This window comes from Tribolium castaneum, chromosome 2 (assembly GCF_031307605.1).
Source record: "Tribolium castaneum strain GA2 chromosome 2, icTriCast1.1, whole genome shotgun sequence".
In the NCBI taxonomy this organism is placed as follows: Eukaryota; Metazoa; Arthropoda; class Insecta; order Coleoptera; family Tenebrionidae; genus Tribolium; species Tribolium castaneum.
Window position 1 is genome coordinate 677,474 of NC_087395.1, and position 16,970 is coordinate 694,443.

Genomic DNA, 16,970 nt, shown 5'->3' on the forward strand with positions numbered 1-16,970 from the left:
TTAACAAACGTATTTAGAAAGTGTTTTAATAATATTCTGTTAATTTTGTTGAGTAAAAGCGTACAATGCGAATTTGGCTGATTTCGGAAATTATCGTAGATGCAACCAAAAATATTAATTATACTTAGTTTGTTACCCAATGCACTAATTAATAATATTTAGTTTATGATGCCGTTTTAGGAAAACAGTCAAGCTGAAAATATTCAGAACAATGCAATCGTGAATTAATTTGGTAATTTTCTAATGATTACAGATCTGGAAAGGTGCAATTTTAACAGTTTTATTTTATTATTATTAGTTATTACAAAAGTATAGTATTGTCATATTTATATAACAAATGTAAACAGTAAATAATACGGAAAAAACTATAGGTAAAAGATAAATAAAACAGGCAATTGTTAAAGAACATAATTACTAAAATTAATATCGTACTTTGGTAAGGAATACTTTTTAGTACCATTTACTAAACAACAACACAAAAATTAATAATAAAACCCAATTCTATGATTTCTTACTTTGTATTCATCATCCAGTTGGATAGAAAACAGCACAAAAGAAAATGAATAGGTAATAATAAACATCTTTGTCACAATTTACACATTTAATTTAATCATTTTAACATCAATATTTCTTAGTGTTTGCTAAATTTTGCTGAAAATAATATAGATAAATAACACTTTCTATTCCACTGCTTCCGTAATTTTTAATGAATAAATTAATTACTATAAACGCTTGATAAAAACCGAATTTTGCTTGAGATAAGCTTGTCATTATCTGTCGCTAAACAACAAATGGAATGGGATAAAATGAGTCAATTTTCTTCTTTGTATTCATTATCATTCAGTTGATTAGAAAAAAGAAAAAAGAAAAAAAAGAGAAAATGTGCTTTGCCACGATTTAAAAATTTACTTTATTTATTTAAACAGCAAAATTTTAGCTGAATAAACAAACAAAAAACAATAAAACATTTTCTATCTCATCGCCTCCACCATTTTTAGCCTAATTTAATTAAAACTTAATTCGTAAACTTACCAATTCTATTTTAATTGAGTAGTTTGTTGATTATTTCTTTATAGAGAACATTATAAAATTTATCTAAAATTATTCTGTTTAATTTGTAAATTTATTTAATTGAGTAGTGTGTTGATTATTTCTTTGTAAATAACATTATAAAATTAATCCAAAATTATTCATTACAGAAGGAACTTTTGAAAAGAAAATAGATATTCTTATCACAATTTATTATTTTACTTTATTTATTTTAATAGGAAAATAGATTAGTGGTAAACAATTTTGGCAAAATTAACAAATTAAAGTCAATATAACATTTTTTTTTTCTCCGGCGCCTCCACCATTTTTTTCAAAGCCAATCAAACTTTAATTCGTAATTGGGTCAACTGACTGGTATGTTGAATATTTTTTTATAGATAAACAAATCAATCAAAATTTATTCACTCATCCTCCAGACAATTAGATACCAGATTAAAAAACTGTTGAAAAAAGAACATATATTTTTGTCATAATTTATTATTTTATAATTTACTTTGACAGCAAAATTTATTAGTGTTAAACAATTTCGGCAAAATTTACAAGCTAAATTTAATATTCCATTTTCTATCCTAGCGCCTCCATCATTTTTTTCAAAATCAATCAAACTTTAACTTGTAATTTATTCAATTTAGTAGTGTGTTGATTATTCTCTTTATAGAGAACATTAAAATAATTAATAAAAATATATTCATTTATCCACCAGATGATTAGAAAACAGATAAAAGAGACTATTCAAAAAGGAAATAAATATCTTTGTCATAATTTATTACTTTACTCTTTATTAGCAACATTTGTCAAACAATTTCGGCAAAATTTACAAATAAAAATTAATATAACATTTTCTATCCCGGCGCCTCCACCATCTCTTCAAAGTCATTAAAATTTTTTTCATAATTTTTTATTTTATAACTTAATTTGACAGCAAAATTTAATAAACTTAAACAATTTTGGCAAACCTTACTAATAAAAATTAATTTTCTATCTCGGCGCCTCCACCATTTTTTCAAAGTCAATCAAACTTTAATTTATACTTTTGTCAACTGAGTAGTGTGTTAAATATCTTTTAACAGTCAAAATTAAACAAATTACCGAAAATTAATTTACTCATCTTCTAGACGATTAAAAAACAGTTATAAGAAACTGCGAAAAAGAGAACAAATATTTTTGTCATAATTTTTAATTTTACCACTTACTTTGACAGCAAAATTTATTAGTGGCAAAATTTACAAATAAAAATTAATGTAACATTTTCTATCTCGGCGCTTTCACCTTTTTTTAAAAATCAATCAAATATTAATTTGAAATTTAATCAATTTAGTAGTGTGTTGATTATGTCTTAATTCACTCATCCTGCAGACGATTAGAAAACATAAAAGAAACTATCTAAAAAAGAAAACAGATAGTTTTGACATAATTTATTATTTTGTAACTTACTTTGCCAGCAAAATTTATAAGTGTTAAACAATTTCGGCAAAATTTACAAACAAAAATTAATAAAACATTTTCTATCCCGGCGCCTCCACCATTTTTAAAAATCTTTAAATTGTAAGTTATTCAATTTAGTAGTGTGTTGATATTTTTTTTATAGAGAACATTAAAATAATTATTGAAAACGTATTCACTTATCCACCAGATGATTAGAAAACAAATAAAAGAAACTACTCAAAAAGGAAATAAATATTTTTGTCAAAATTTATTATTTTACAACTTTCTTTAATAGCAAAATTTATTAGAGTCAAACAATTTCGGCCAAATTAACTAATAAAAACAAATATAACATTTCCTATCCCGGCGCCTCCACCATTTCAGTCTACATTGATCAAGTCTTTTGTAAAAAATCAATGAAGAAGTATTCATTATTATGCGTTTTAAAAAAATTTAAACCGTACCTTTGATAAAATCCACAGCCATCTCCAGCCCATACGTATCCTTATCGCAGTCGTCCAAAATATGTGCCCCCAGACTAATATTCGGTAAAAGTGGTTCCGATGCCGAGTTCAACCTATCTAACGTATACAACATTGCTTCCAAGGCTTGAACTCCACCTTGAGGCATCACAGGCCCGCAAGTAATTGTATCTTCACGTTCATGTACCATCATTAACCCACCCAACACTATATCGCCTTCCACCACCGCTTCTTTTTTAACCGGCCACAAAATATCTCCGAGAACATCATGATGATGTCTTAGACGATGATGCGTCGAAACGTCCGATAATTCACTTTCTTTGTACGTAAACGAATCGAAAAAGTGCCGTGGCATCACATGGTGGTGTTTATTACTGTTATTATCGAAAAAATAGCGCTTGCTGAACGTCATATGAATCACAAAGTTAAAATAGACGAAGAATATGTTCATGTTCTTGGTTTTGCTAGATTGTTGCTTTTACATTTTTAATTGTTGTTTCTCCGATCTATGAAACATCAAGAGAAAAATGTAATTATTTGCGTTAAACGATTAAAAGGTGTGAGCTTTAAGGATTAAGTCTCTTGACTTTGTTGGGATTAGAGCTCGTTTATTAGTTGCCTAACTCCAAGTGATCGATTCGATTTCATCGCGTCTTTTGTGTGAATTAAACAAAGTGTCTTTCCAAGTTTAAATTTGCCAACCAACAAGTTTTCTTGTATAGCCCACGGAAACGCCAGATGGTACTTTCGGTTTCCATTAAGTTGTTTAAACTGTGGAAAATTGCTCTAAACATAAATACAGTGGAGGATTTTTTTTAATTAACGATCTCCATTTAGAAAGACTAAATAATGCATTGTTTGAACCAAAATAAAACTGATTTTTTACGGGAAAAACAATGGAGAACCCAATTAGCCGGAATGAATTGAAAAAATATTTGTGGGGGTGATGCTTTTTGCTAATTACCTTTTGATCATTTGGGTCAACAATTGTATTGAATTATTTATCATTTTTATTTACGGACGGCAAATTTTAATTAGGATGAAACATTTATCAATGGAAAAGCAAATTAAGAGTTCAAATTTTGAAATTATTTTGGCAAAATTTCTTAAACAATTAATATTACATTGTTCTAATTTACAGGCACAGCTCAAAAAAATTGTAGTCTATGCAGATACGAATAAATCAAGCAATCAGTTATACATGCACAGTGTTTAAACAACTTATTAAAAAAAAAAGTAATCAGAAACTAGGAAAAATTAAAAAAAAATGTATTTAATTATTTATCATTTATTTACGGCCGACAAATTTATGTTAAATTGTAAGACACCTCAAGATGGAACATTTATCAATAGAAAAGCAAATTAAGAGTTGAAGCTTTAAAATTATTTTGTCGAAAATTTTTAAACAATTAATATTACATTGTCCAAATTAGATAGGAGTAAATCAAGTAATCTATATTATACATACAGAGTGTTTAAATAACTTATCTTTGAAAAAAAAATTAAAGTAATTACAAACTAGGAGAAATTAAAAAAAATTAAAGTGAATTATTTATCATTTTTATTTACGATCGACAAATTTTAATTAAATTGTGAGGCACTTTAAGGTGGAACATTTATTAATAGAAAAGTAAATTAAGAGTTGAAGCTTTTAAATTTTTTGTCTAATCAAACTTCTTAAACAGTTCAAATTACATTTTCCAAATTTAAAGAGCTATTTAAAAGCACATACAGTTCAAAAAATATAGGATATTTAAACAACTTATACTTTGAAAAAAATTGTTAAAAAATTTTTGAATTTTCTAATTAGTGTTACTGTTTTCTTTGACACTATAAAACCGATGGGAAAAACATAGAACTTCCCCCATTTCCTAATTATTTTTTTCTTAAAGTTTAACTACATTTTGTATTTAAGTTTCTATCATATTTTTTTTGTTCTTGAAAACATTTGTGCACTTGCCACTTAATTTATTTATTTCAAATATAACTCTAAAATACGATTTTTACATCGTTTTTGAATTAATCTCTAATTTCACTAGTTTTCATTCATGTGTATGATATTAAAAAAAAGAAATATTATTTATGGTAAAAATAAAATTTTTCCATTTTGTTGTAAAAGGAACAGTAACATATTAACCTACAAGCTCAAAAATTGTTTCTGAGCTTGAAAAATATTTGCTCGACCACCAAGAATTCTTTTAACAAAGTAAGCAAATACAAACAGTGTGTGTTTGTTACCGCATCAACCAAACTGTGTTCAGAAGGCCATACTGTGTGTATATGCACAGGTTAATTTTTTCTGAACATTTGTCTTGATTACACGAAGAGACGAAAACAAACAGAAACGAACATCGTTGCGGTTGTGATAAACAAAGCAAAACGTATAGAAATCAATGTTAAAATACGTTCATACATCGTAGGTATGCTTGCAAGTACAAGGTTTTATTTGAAAAGTTGAATAATTAAAATGAATCAAAATCTTCAGAACATATCTTAAAGTTGCAATTAATTAGTTTTATCCACTTTTTGTTATTGTTTATAATTATTTAAATTTAATGTTTCTGAAATAATCTATAATAACAAAAATTACGTGTAACATATTTTTTTGTAATTTTGGGAATTAAAAGCATTTTTTTGTTATTATTGTCTTTTACCTATGTGTAACATCTTGGAGAATTTTTTTTGTATGTTTATCAATACTGCGTTAAAATTCTTAGTCAATAAATTTAAGTAAGAGCTAAAAAAATAGATTCTTGAAAGAGCATTTCTCATATTTCAGATTTTTATGAAGAAAATAAATTCTCGAATGACTTCCTGGTAGTTTTCAGCTTTTTTATCTTACCCATTAACTGAAAATGCTAGTATATGTACTATGTATGTACAAGTACAATGTGTTTTTAAATGATTCTCATGTAATTAACTTTGAAATTGGTTTACATGTAAAAAAATTTGTGCCGCTCTGCTCAATTGAATGTCAAATCTGTCAGTTGAGAAATTGAATTATTTTTTTAATTTCGTTAAAATGCAACAAAATTGTTACACCGTGCAAGAAAACACTTTTATTATCAAAACTTGTTTTCGAATTGGAGGCTTAATAAATGTAGAATGGTAATATTTGATGTTAAATGCCTATCGTTAGTTATATGAAGCGGCCCATGATTTTACAAACAACTAGATGAGAATCATTTAAAAACACATTGTATAATTCAAGTAACAAAAAAATATTATGATTGGATTTACTTTACATTACTTACTTAGTCTGACGTAAATAACTACAACATTTTTTGAATCATATTTTTTTGTAACTAGAGCACATTTTTCTGTTTTTAGAGTATTCAGTGTTCCAAGTTAAAATTAATTTGAGAAATCGATTAATACAATTTTTATGTTTAATTATATAAAAAAAAGTTTTAAACATAAAACGTCTAAAGACTCAAATACGAATTTTAATTCATGCCTTAACACTGTATTATTTTTACATCAGAAAATTTTCTAAATTGGTTCATTTCCTTGTGGTTTAACAAAATACTAAATAATTTAGTCTCTTATTTTAAAAATTGCTTTCACTCATCAGTCTAGATCTATTACAGTTTTTCTGTCACTAATTATGTCTGGATGTCCACAAGGACAAGTCCAACGTAATACTAAAAATAGAACTTATCTCTTTCCTTAAAAAATATATTACACAACATATTTTCATCTTCTCGTCTTGCTTCATGTGATCTAATTTTAGACTTTTATTGGTTTCATTCAATATCTTTGAAATAAGGAATTTCTCATTTTATTTTGCCACAACTCCCTAAAAAATTAAAACGAAAGCAAAAATTGCATTGGGTGTCTAGTCAGTAGAAAAATTATTACGACAAACATAAATATTCATACTAAACCTATATAATACGTTAATCACTTGCTTGTTTGCTTATTAACAGAGACCAGATCTTAGTCGCAATTTTTAAGAGCTTTTCTTAAAACTAAAATTAAGTTTTTTTTTCAATTTTTTAGTATTTAGTTTAAAAAAACAATACATCAGATTTTCCTAATGTTATTAATTTCTTAATGTTTCAATTACAAATTAAGTTTTTCAGTATTTCAGCTTTTTAGTTTTTTAGCTTATTTATATTTTATATTTATTTGGGATATTTTTCTTTTTTTTTATTTTGCAGTCTATAATTTTTTAATTTCTCATTCTCACAGTTCTACAAAATTTTAATACCACTTTTTATATTTTTTTGTTTTTTTATGTTGCTATGAAAAATTTTATCTTCTTTTTACAAAAAGTTTTTCAACTTGTTTTTTTATAATGAGATATTGCAATAGAAAATATATTTTTTTCCTACAGCAGATACTAAACTAGTTCTTCATCAACTCTTTTGAGTAAATAAAACAAATAAAAAAGATAAAACAAAGTTCTGTTTTGCTCCTTTTGAGTAGATAAAATAGCAATTTATTCAATTAATTTTACAAACTCCAACATATTAATTTGAAAGGTTAACAATAACTTTCTTCTCTCAAATTAAGAGTCCTATAAAAAAATTGTATTATACACGACGATAAAGGTTGTTTATCTACTCGTGACTTTGTCACTATTAACAATCTCTTTATCGTCTTGTATAATAAAAACTATTACATTTCTTATTGTTGGAATTAATAAAGTATTGTATTTAACTGTAAAGGTTAACAATAACTTTTTTCCCTCAGATTAGAAGTTATGCAATAGAAAAAAATGTATTATACACGATGATAAAGATTGTTTATCTACTCATGATTTTGTCACTATTAACAATCTCTTTATTATAATGTTTTTTTTAATTTCTAACTAAAGTTTTTTTACTTTAGTTAAAGTAAACAATAATTTAATTGTATTTAATTGTAAAGGTTAACAATAACTTTTTTCTCTCAGATTACAAGTTCTGCAATAGAAAAAAAAATTATACACGACGATGATGATTGTTTACCTATTCATGATTTTGTCTCTATTAACAATCTCTTTATCGTCTTCTATAATAAAAACTATTATATTTCCTGTTGTTGGGATTAATAAATAATGTGTCTTTTTAATTTCTAAATAAAGTTTTTAACTTAAGGTTAAGTGAACAACAATTTCATTGTATTTAATTGTAAAGGTTAACAATAACTTTTTTCTCTCAAATTACAAATTCTGCAATAGAAAAAAATGTACTATACATGACAATAAAGATTGTTTATCTACTTATGATTTTGTCACTATTAAAAATTTCTTTATCGTCTTACATAATAAATAAATGCTATTTTTCCTGTTGTTGGAATTAATAAATAATGGGTTTTTATAATCTCTAAATAAAGTTTTGAACGTCTTAACAATTTAATCGCATCATGATATAACATTTCGCTAACTAAAGTGTAATTATCCCAACGTGCCATATGCAATAGTCATTACCATTTAATGACCATGCCCTCCATTTTGACAATTACCTTAGTTGATACGCTAATAAATAATTAATTCCCTTCGACCTACTTTAAGTCAAGCCGGCACAAATGAGTAAAACAGTACAAAAAATTCCATTTTTCTCTTGTTGTTTCATTAAAACAAATGAAAATAAGTGCCAAAAGGGCGCACGACATACCCTTTAATCTCTCGCTTAATAATCAAAAAATGTGCAAATTGTTGTACATTCCGTAAAAACTTGTAAAGTTCACGAATTGCAGTTTAGAGAACCGATTTGAACGTATTTTCGCGGAGGCAGATCACGAAGAACTACGCATAAAATACCAACCGGAGTTTCAAGTGTAGAGCTTGCGCTCCGGTAGACTGCGCGGAGCCACTCCGGGCGTGGACACCAAAACAAATCATTGCTTGTGCTGGTGGTGGTGAAAACATTCAAACTAATAACACATCTTCAAAGCTCTCTTTTAAACTCATCATAACGCCACGTTAAGCTCAAGCTTGGCTTCTTGTTGGTTTTGGGAGAGAGTTCAAGGGCTCTTATTGAAGTTGTTTAATTTCAAACTTTTTTATCAAGACAATAGTCAACAAAACATAACATTTTTGTTGCGTTAGTTGAAAGTATTGTTTTTGTTGCTCTTATAAAAGCATTACGAAAGCAAAATAGAGCTGGAGGCTTAAATTTTTGTTGAAAAAAAAGACAAACAAACCCTGGTCATGTTACATTAGGACGTATTTAGGTCGACGACCTCATAATGCTTTTTTAAACACATTTCTAATAGTCTATTTCATATTTTCCGAGTCAAATATAAGGCAGTGCCTATTGTCCAAATGAACTGTAATTTTGCATACTTACGTAATCGGCGAGAAAATGCAGTACTGTTTAGTTGCTCACCAATTAAGAGGTGTTAGAGTCTTAGATTAAGTTCAAACCTCAATTTTTTATTAAAAATTCAATACATTTTTTAATATTCAGATTGTGGAAGAAAAGAAGTCTCCTGTTGCGATTTGGCAAAGAAGGCAGAATTCAATACTTTGCTCGCGATAGCGACAAAGAAACGGTTTGGTAAAAAATGTACACAGTTTCATTTTACGTTTGTGACAAATTTCACAGCAAAAATTGCAATAAGTTACAAACACATGGCTTTACGTTTAGATTTTATTCAAGGACAATGCAAAAACACCAAATAAGTTTACAAAAATTAACGAACTTCTAAAAGTAAATAAATTGTGATTTTTACAAGAAAGTGTTTGTAAAGTAAACAAAAATTTGCTTTAGATTAAAATTCATTTATAAGAAAACATTTACAAATAAAGGTATTTAATGTACACTTTTATATCTTCAAAGTATGATTTTTTTATTTTTTTTACCTAAAATTGTAGTAGTCATTTCACTCAGCTTCAAACAACAACAAAAAAAAATTTTTAATTGCTACGGAAATGTTTTAAACACTATACGTTTTCAAACCCTCTAAACTTGTTAACCAATAGATCTGATTTTAAACTGCCTAATTTTTTTGTTCAAATTTTTACAATATCTGGAACTCGGAGAATTTATCTGGCGCTAATTCCGGAGATAAACCTCTTACGTTTACTATCTTTGGATAACTTTTTTAATTAATTAATTATCTACCTATTAAAAAAAATCATTGTCCTCCGACTAATAGTTTTCCAAAAATTGCTAATAATAAACAATTAAAAATCAAACATTTTCCGAACACAGTGTATCTATATCGATCGAAAAAAATGAGAAAAAATTTCCAACTCGAGTTTTCTTTTGCTCAAAATAATTTTAAAGTCAACAAATTACTTCCAACATGGTAAAAGTTTTTAAAATATTCTCGCACATTTGAATAAGTTTGAAATGCAATTATGTCGCATTCTTTTTGAAAAACTATTAAATTAATTAATTAAATAAACAATCCTTAAAATTATTTCGTTTTTTTATATAATTCATTAAATGTCATTAAAATTAGATCGAAATTGGTATTACTTTTGCTTCGTTAGAAAGATAATGATGTTTTTAAATAAAACGTAATGTTTTTGCAACTAAATAATCCAAAAGATACAGTTTTAAAACTCATTTATTCAAGATCTCTATGAAAAATAAGCAAAAAATTTCTAAGGTTCCTAGAATTTACGCTTGTTTCTGAGTTAAATAAATAAAAGCCTATAAAACAATAAATTATGTTATTTTTTTAATTTTTAAAGCGTTTTAACAAATTTGTCAGCATTAATTATTTCCCGAAATTCTATAAAAAAATACATTAAAAACCCACTTGGGTCAGCTGAAACCTCAGCTATTTTGTTAAGTTCATCTGAAAAAAACGCAAAGTTTAACAAATTTAGTTAAAAACGATATAATTTATAAGCTTTTCAGCTGTTTTAACCAATTTTTAAAGAATTTTCGGAAACCCAATAAATTAAAATTATTAGTGGTATTTTGCTTTATGTTGAACGTTTGAACTAAAAATTCATTTTTTTTGAAACATTTTACTATACATGACCTCACAATTTACAATTTAGTTTCAAAGTGACATTATACACTACATCGTTGACTGAGCTTAGAAATAAAGTTTTTGCGTATAATAGTATATTTTCTTTATTTCGTAAACTTTTTCTAATGATTTTTTAAAATTTTCATATGTAATATTTTTCAATTAGAAATTCAATTATTATACGCAATCACATCAAAATAGAAAACTTTAAATTAGGCAGTGAAGTACTTTTTTTACAAACAGACCTTAAAATCAAAACATTCGTTCTAAATTGTTGCCTTTTAATAATGTTTTATCAAAAAAAAAAACAATTATTTCGCAAACATCGTCAAAAAATGCAAATAATCATTAATGTAAGTAGAAAATTATATTATTTTTAGCTTTTTTGAACATTTGACCTAGATATCTGTAAAAATTATCAAAAGAATTAATAAATTACGTTGAAAATGGTATTGCTTTTATGTTTTTTGATTTTTCCTGATCTTAAGTTTTTCTCTGAAATAAGAATTCCGTAGTGTTGCCACAACCAGATCTAAAAATCATCTGAAATGCAATTTTACTACGTTCTGAAATACTTCATACATTGAAATACATTAAAAATGTTAGACAATAAATTCGTTGTTATTAATGTTATTCGGAGTGTAATTTGCATGCTGAGTGTACCAGTATTTTTTTTTCATAACGCACTCGAGTTGTTAAAAGTCCAAAAAAAGTCCATTTGCTCGATTTTTTGATGTTTGATTTTTCCAATTTTTGTGGCGATTTTGGTCGATTTCCGGTACCCGGAACATTTACCGAGCAATAACTCAAGAACTGTTAGAGACAACCCAATAAAGTTTACTATCGTTGGAAAGCTCATTTAATTATCTATCATTTGCAAAAAAGACTATTGTTATCTAGCTTATAGTTTTCGAGAAAATTGCAAATAAAAGTAAAATTTGGTGGAATAAACAAATATTCATAACTAAAAAACTATTAAAAATTTAGTGGTTTTCTTGGTGCCAGTCGATTCCCCAGATCGTTTTGCATTGGTAAGGATCAAAATAGTTCCACTTCTTCGAACAGTTTTGCCGTAACTAAGAAAAAAAATACAACTTAAAAAAAGTTGACACCCCCCTGGACGTAAAAAAAGTGAAAAAATATTTTTTTAAATACGTTCTAGCATAGCTTTATGAACTTTTCTATCTATTACATTTCTCTGGAGTTGTTAAAAAGTCCATTTGTTCGATTATTTGATGTTTGATTTTTCCAATTTTTGTCGTGATTTTGGTCGATTTCTGGTACCCGAAACATTTATCGCGCCATAACTCCGGAATTATTAGAAATAACCCAATAAAGTTCGTTGTAAGGGTCTTTTAATTATCTATCATTTGCAAAAAAGATTATTGTTCTCTGACTTTTAGTTTTTGAAAAAATTGCAAATAAAAGCAAACTTCGGTCATATAAACAAACATTCATAACTAAAAAACTATCGGAAATTTGGCGATTTTCTTGGTGGCAATGGATTCCCCAGATCGTTTTGCGTAGGTAAGGAGCAAAATAGTTCCACTTTTCCGAACAGTTTTGGCGTAACTACGAAAATAGAAAAAATAAAAAAAAGTTAATAAGTTGTTGTTTGTAAACCCACCTATTTTATGAACCAGGTTTCTTAGCGAAAGATTAAGTGTCAAATAAATGGATCGGAGATGAATGTGATGCGCAAACAACGTTAAGAGAATTGAAAAAGCCAAGTGTGTTGCTAAGGCATCCGTAAAAAATGAATGAAAGCAGATTGAGAATGATAATTTACGAAGGTCGAATGCCTGAAAAGCAGGAAGTGGCAAATCGCCTAAAAGATGATTCAATAGTGTGGAAGAAATTTTGAGAGCATGACAAAAACAATGGAGCGTAAATGTGACTGGATATCTAAGAGAGATTATAAGACGATGAGCGATTATTTTGCAAAGTAATGTTGCGAAAGAATGTCTGATTAAAATTAAAGATGAAGAAAAAAAACATTAATTAACCGCCACTAAAATTTGTGTTCAAAAACAATCAACTGCAAACTAAATTAAAACAACACAGATGTGACGAAGCCACAAATATCCCATGTGTCTTTCCCATAATAATTCGGACTATGTTCGCTTTCAACTCAACCCCTAAAACAATTTCAAAACTGAAATTTAAAAACACGATTTCGTGTTGACTTTTGTTGGGGCAAACGATCAATGATTTATTCGTGGTATGGGAAATACCTCATCAATTAATCCAAAATGAATAAGTTTACGGCTGGCTATTTTTTCAGGAATTATCAGGAATGTAATAACTGGTAAAATGAAGTGGTTAAAAAAATATAATCGAAAGTCGTCACTACTTTTATGTATTCATTTTTTGCGAATCAATTGGACCATGAAAAAACAACCCTCTTTCATAGCTGTTTCATCTGTAATATAGAAAGTGTTCACCTCGTTGCTAAAAATGTAACAGATACAATGTTTCGGAGATTTAATTTCCGGCTAACTTTATAGAAATGTATGTAGCAGTCGATTAATTAAAAAAGAGGCACAAATTAACTGATTTTTATGACGTTTCCAGCTATAGAACGTAATATTACATCAAAATTTTGTGTGAACTAAATGTAAAGAAGCGTGAAAAAACACTATACAGTTAAAACAATTAACAAGAAATTATTGATAATAAACTAATTCATTTTAATTATAAACAAATAAAATCGGTTTTTCACCAATAATACATAGAAGGAAGTTCAGACCTTAAAGATACGATTTTTTACCTTTTACATTGTCGTTCAAAAGGTGATCAATTAATTATTTCAACTTAATAACAGATATTTTTAGTGTCTCAATTGTAATGTGCTAAACAATTAATAAAAACGTAAGTTTATAAAAACAAATGGTAGAAAAAATTTTGAAAATTCATATGCACAGATAAAAATATACAGGGTGCTCAAAAACTGGCGCACCAACTCAGTGGTACGTTATTGAGAAGCAAGTACAGATTACGGGAAAAATGTTGAAAAAATTCCTAAAGTCATATTTTAAAAAATCTGGAGCTACAAACTTATTGTGTTAACTTCTTTAGTTTTCATTATTTTTTTATGTTTTTATGTTTCATACCAGGTAATCGTTCCGTAACAAAACGATGAATAATTATTTTTTAATTTACTATCAGATTTTAGCAGTTTTTTTAATTTAAAAAAATTAAGATTCATCAAAAAAATCACAATGTGTAGATGTGCCAACACTGGCAATTATTTCCTAGGAAACCGTTTCCAAAATCATTTATTTTTATTGTTGCTCAAATTCTATTGCGATCATGACTGTTAGACAACGTTGCCACATATTATTTATCTAAAACACGATATTTATCAATAACTTTAATACAAAGAATTTTTTTACTATTTTTACCTTTATATGTAACCAGTTCTCTACCACACACCATTGAGTTGGTGCGCCAGTTTTTGAGCACGCTGTAGTTCGACTTGAGCAACAGAATTAAAAATGTTGTAAAGTACCCAAAAAACATACTATTTCGACTTAAATAGATAGACAAATTTTTGCAAAATAATTACGTTTCAATATTTATTTTAAATTATTTTGGTTTGAATTAGTATCATCTCGTGTAAAAAGGTCAACAGCTAATCAAAAAAAAAAACAACAAAAGTTACTACAATTTGGAAATTATTAATGATTTTTTGGCTAATTTTTTCTAAAATTTGGCAAAATAATTACGCCTTAGACTAAAAAAAACGAAAAAGTTTTAATTATAAATAAATAAATAAATAATTGCTAAAGAAATATGATGTTAACCAATTTACAAAGAAGTTTAAACTTTAAAAATACAATTTTTTGCCCACTGCAGTCAGAAAGATAAAAAGAAATGAAGTTTGTTAGTTGAATAATTTAATAAAGTTAAATAAGTTCTCCCACTTTCGTATTTTCGCACCTAAAAAATTTTAGATAGTCTCTCTAAAAGTAAACTATTTAATTATTTTAACTGAACAGCCTTTTTTACGTTCTTATTGTAATGTGCTAAACAATTAACACAAGGGTAAATTTAATCTTAAAAAAAATTAAGAAAAATTTTGAAAATACAAAGAAAAAAGTGAAGACATTAAATTTAATTCTTTTTTGTCTCACATGAGCAACATATTTCGAAAAAATCTTAATTACAAACGTTGTAAAATACTCATTAAACATACGATTTCGTCTTAAAAAATAGACAATTTTTTGCAAAAAATTACGTATCAAAATTTAATATGTAATATTTTTGCTTGATTTAGTAAAATTTTGTGTAAAACGGTTAGCAGGTAGTCAAAAAAAAACAAAAATTACTACAATTTAACAATTACGCTAAAAAATAGTAATTTTTGTATTAAGTGCGCGAAATGAGTGTTTTTTTAATGGCGCCTGAGAATGTTATTTTAGTCGAGACCGCCAGGTCGAGACCTAAAAGACATTCGAAGGCGCCATTAAAACATGAATTTCGCCACGAAATACAAACAACGTTTTTTCTACAGCCTCCAGATGAAGAAAAAAGTAACAGAAATTAGTTGGAACAAAATGGTCTGATAAATCGAGTTGCTTGCATGGTTACGATGATAAATAAAAGTGATAGTTGCGAAAAATTTGTCACAATAGGTATTTTTGTTGAAGAAGTGTGATGGATTTTAGCAGCGAAAACGAAATAGATGCAATTGCAAGCGCGGCAGTGTCGAATCTTTTGCCTGCTAAATCAAGACCGCAGTACGAAAAAACGTATCTTCAGTTTCGGCAGTGGTGTTCTATGAAAAAGATTGATCAAGTAACGGAAAATGTTTTGTTGGCGTATTTGGAAGAAAAGTCTACCACCTTAAAGCCACCAACACTCTGGGCCCTTTATGCGATGTTGAAAGCCACCTTAAACGTTAAAGAGAATATCGATACACGTAAGTTTCCGAAGTTAGTGCCCTACCTGAAAAGCAAAAGCGTAGGTTACAGAAGCAAGAAGTCGCAAATTTTAGACAAAGAAGACATTAGCAAGTTTATTAATGAAGCAGATGACAAGATATATTTACTGATGAAGGTAAACTTATCATATTAGTGTAATACAAATCAAAACAACTCGTTTTATTTATAGACTGTGCTAATTTTGGGTATATCGGGAGCCCTTCGACGTGAAGAATTAGTTAAAATGAAGCTAACTGACATAGAAGATAAACAGTCTGTCTTAATTGTGAAGGTGCCTGATACAAAAACCCACTGCGAACGAATATTTACTGTTTCAAATTTAGAAAATATAGAAATTGTCAGAAAATATAGAGCTTTGCGGCCTCCACGGGCGACTAGTGACCGTTTATTTTTAAAGTATACCAACGGAAAATGTGTGAATCAAAATGTTGGAATTAACAAAATCGGAGAGATACCAAGTTTGATTGCAAAGTGGCTTAACAAAGACGAACCTAAAAAATATACTGGTCACTGCTTCAGAAGAAGCTCTGCCACTCTTTTGGCGAATGCTGGAGGTGATCTAATTTCAATTAAACGTCATGGGGGCTGGAGAAGCAGCACAGTGGCAGAAAGTTACATCGAGGACTCTTTGAATAATAAAATTGAAATTGCCAATAAAATTCAACCTTCTTCCTCCACAGAAGAAAACAAAATCACTCAACCTTCTACATCGGCTTCTTTTAATGGCGAAAATAACTTTCATTTACAAGCGTCTTCACTCAGGCCTCTGGGGATAAACGGGGGCACGTTTTCGTCATGCACATTTAATTTTCATATGTCAAAGTAAATATCTATTATTATTGTTTTGTAATATTGTTCTGTATAATTATAAAACCTTTAAAACTACCTCTCATTATCGATCCGTCTCTTCATTTCGGTTGCTGTTGATGTCTTTTCGTGTTACTAAAATTGTAACAGAAATAAGTTGGAACAAAATGATCTGAAAAATCGAGTTGCCTGCACAGTTAAAAAATATTATTTTTTCACTGTGAAACCGTGAAAAAATAATATTTTTTCACAGTGAAAAAACGTCAAACTTCGCGCATAGGTAACCATGCATAAATGTCACGATTTTTTGACGGCTGTAGAAAAAATAAATAATTTTAAT

General features: G+C 27.8%; 2 protein-coding genes across 10 annotated transcripts in view; one reads left to right on the forward strand and one right to left on the reverse strand.

The window, feature by feature from the left end:
• Positions 1-16,970, reverse strand: part of LOC656715 (metabotropic glutamate receptor 2) — a 419,913-nt gene that overhangs the window by 170,249 nt on the left and 232,694 nt on the right. The window contains exons 1-2 of one of the 6 annotated variants that reach the window (XM_064354799.1): positions 8,561-8,696; positions 2,940-3,463 (exon numbers count right to left, since the gene is read on the reverse strand). The exons of 2 other annotated variants lie outside the window; for them this stretch is intronic. In XM_064354799.1, the coding sequence (XP_064210869.1) occupies positions 2,940-3,408 (469 nt within the window). In that variant the 5' untranslated portion in view covers positions 3,409-3,463; positions 8,561-8,696. 3 more of the 6 variants (XM_064354802.1, XM_064354800.1, XM_064354801.1) reach the window with 3 other exon arrangements.
• On the forward strand, positions 15,267-16,708 carry LOC135265360 (uncharacterized). Of its 4 annotated transcripts, none has more exons than XR_010332990.1 (3): positions 15,267-15,801; positions 15,854-15,938; positions 15,993-16,708. XR_010332990.1 is itself a non-coding variant. In XM_064354804.1 (3 exons), exons 1-3 carry the CDS (start codon positions 15,537-15,539, stop codon positions 16,647-16,649), a joined length of 1,014 nt encoding a protein of 337 aa, XP_064210874.1. In that variant the 5' UTR covers positions 15,267-15,536; the 3' UTR covers positions 16,650-16,708. The 4 variants fall into 4 exon arrangements, 2 of the variants coding, with proteins under 2 accessions (XP_064210874.1, XP_064210873.1); XM_064354804.1 differs by having other exon boundaries at positions 15,847-15,938; XR_010332989.1 differs by having other exon boundaries at positions 15,854-16,708.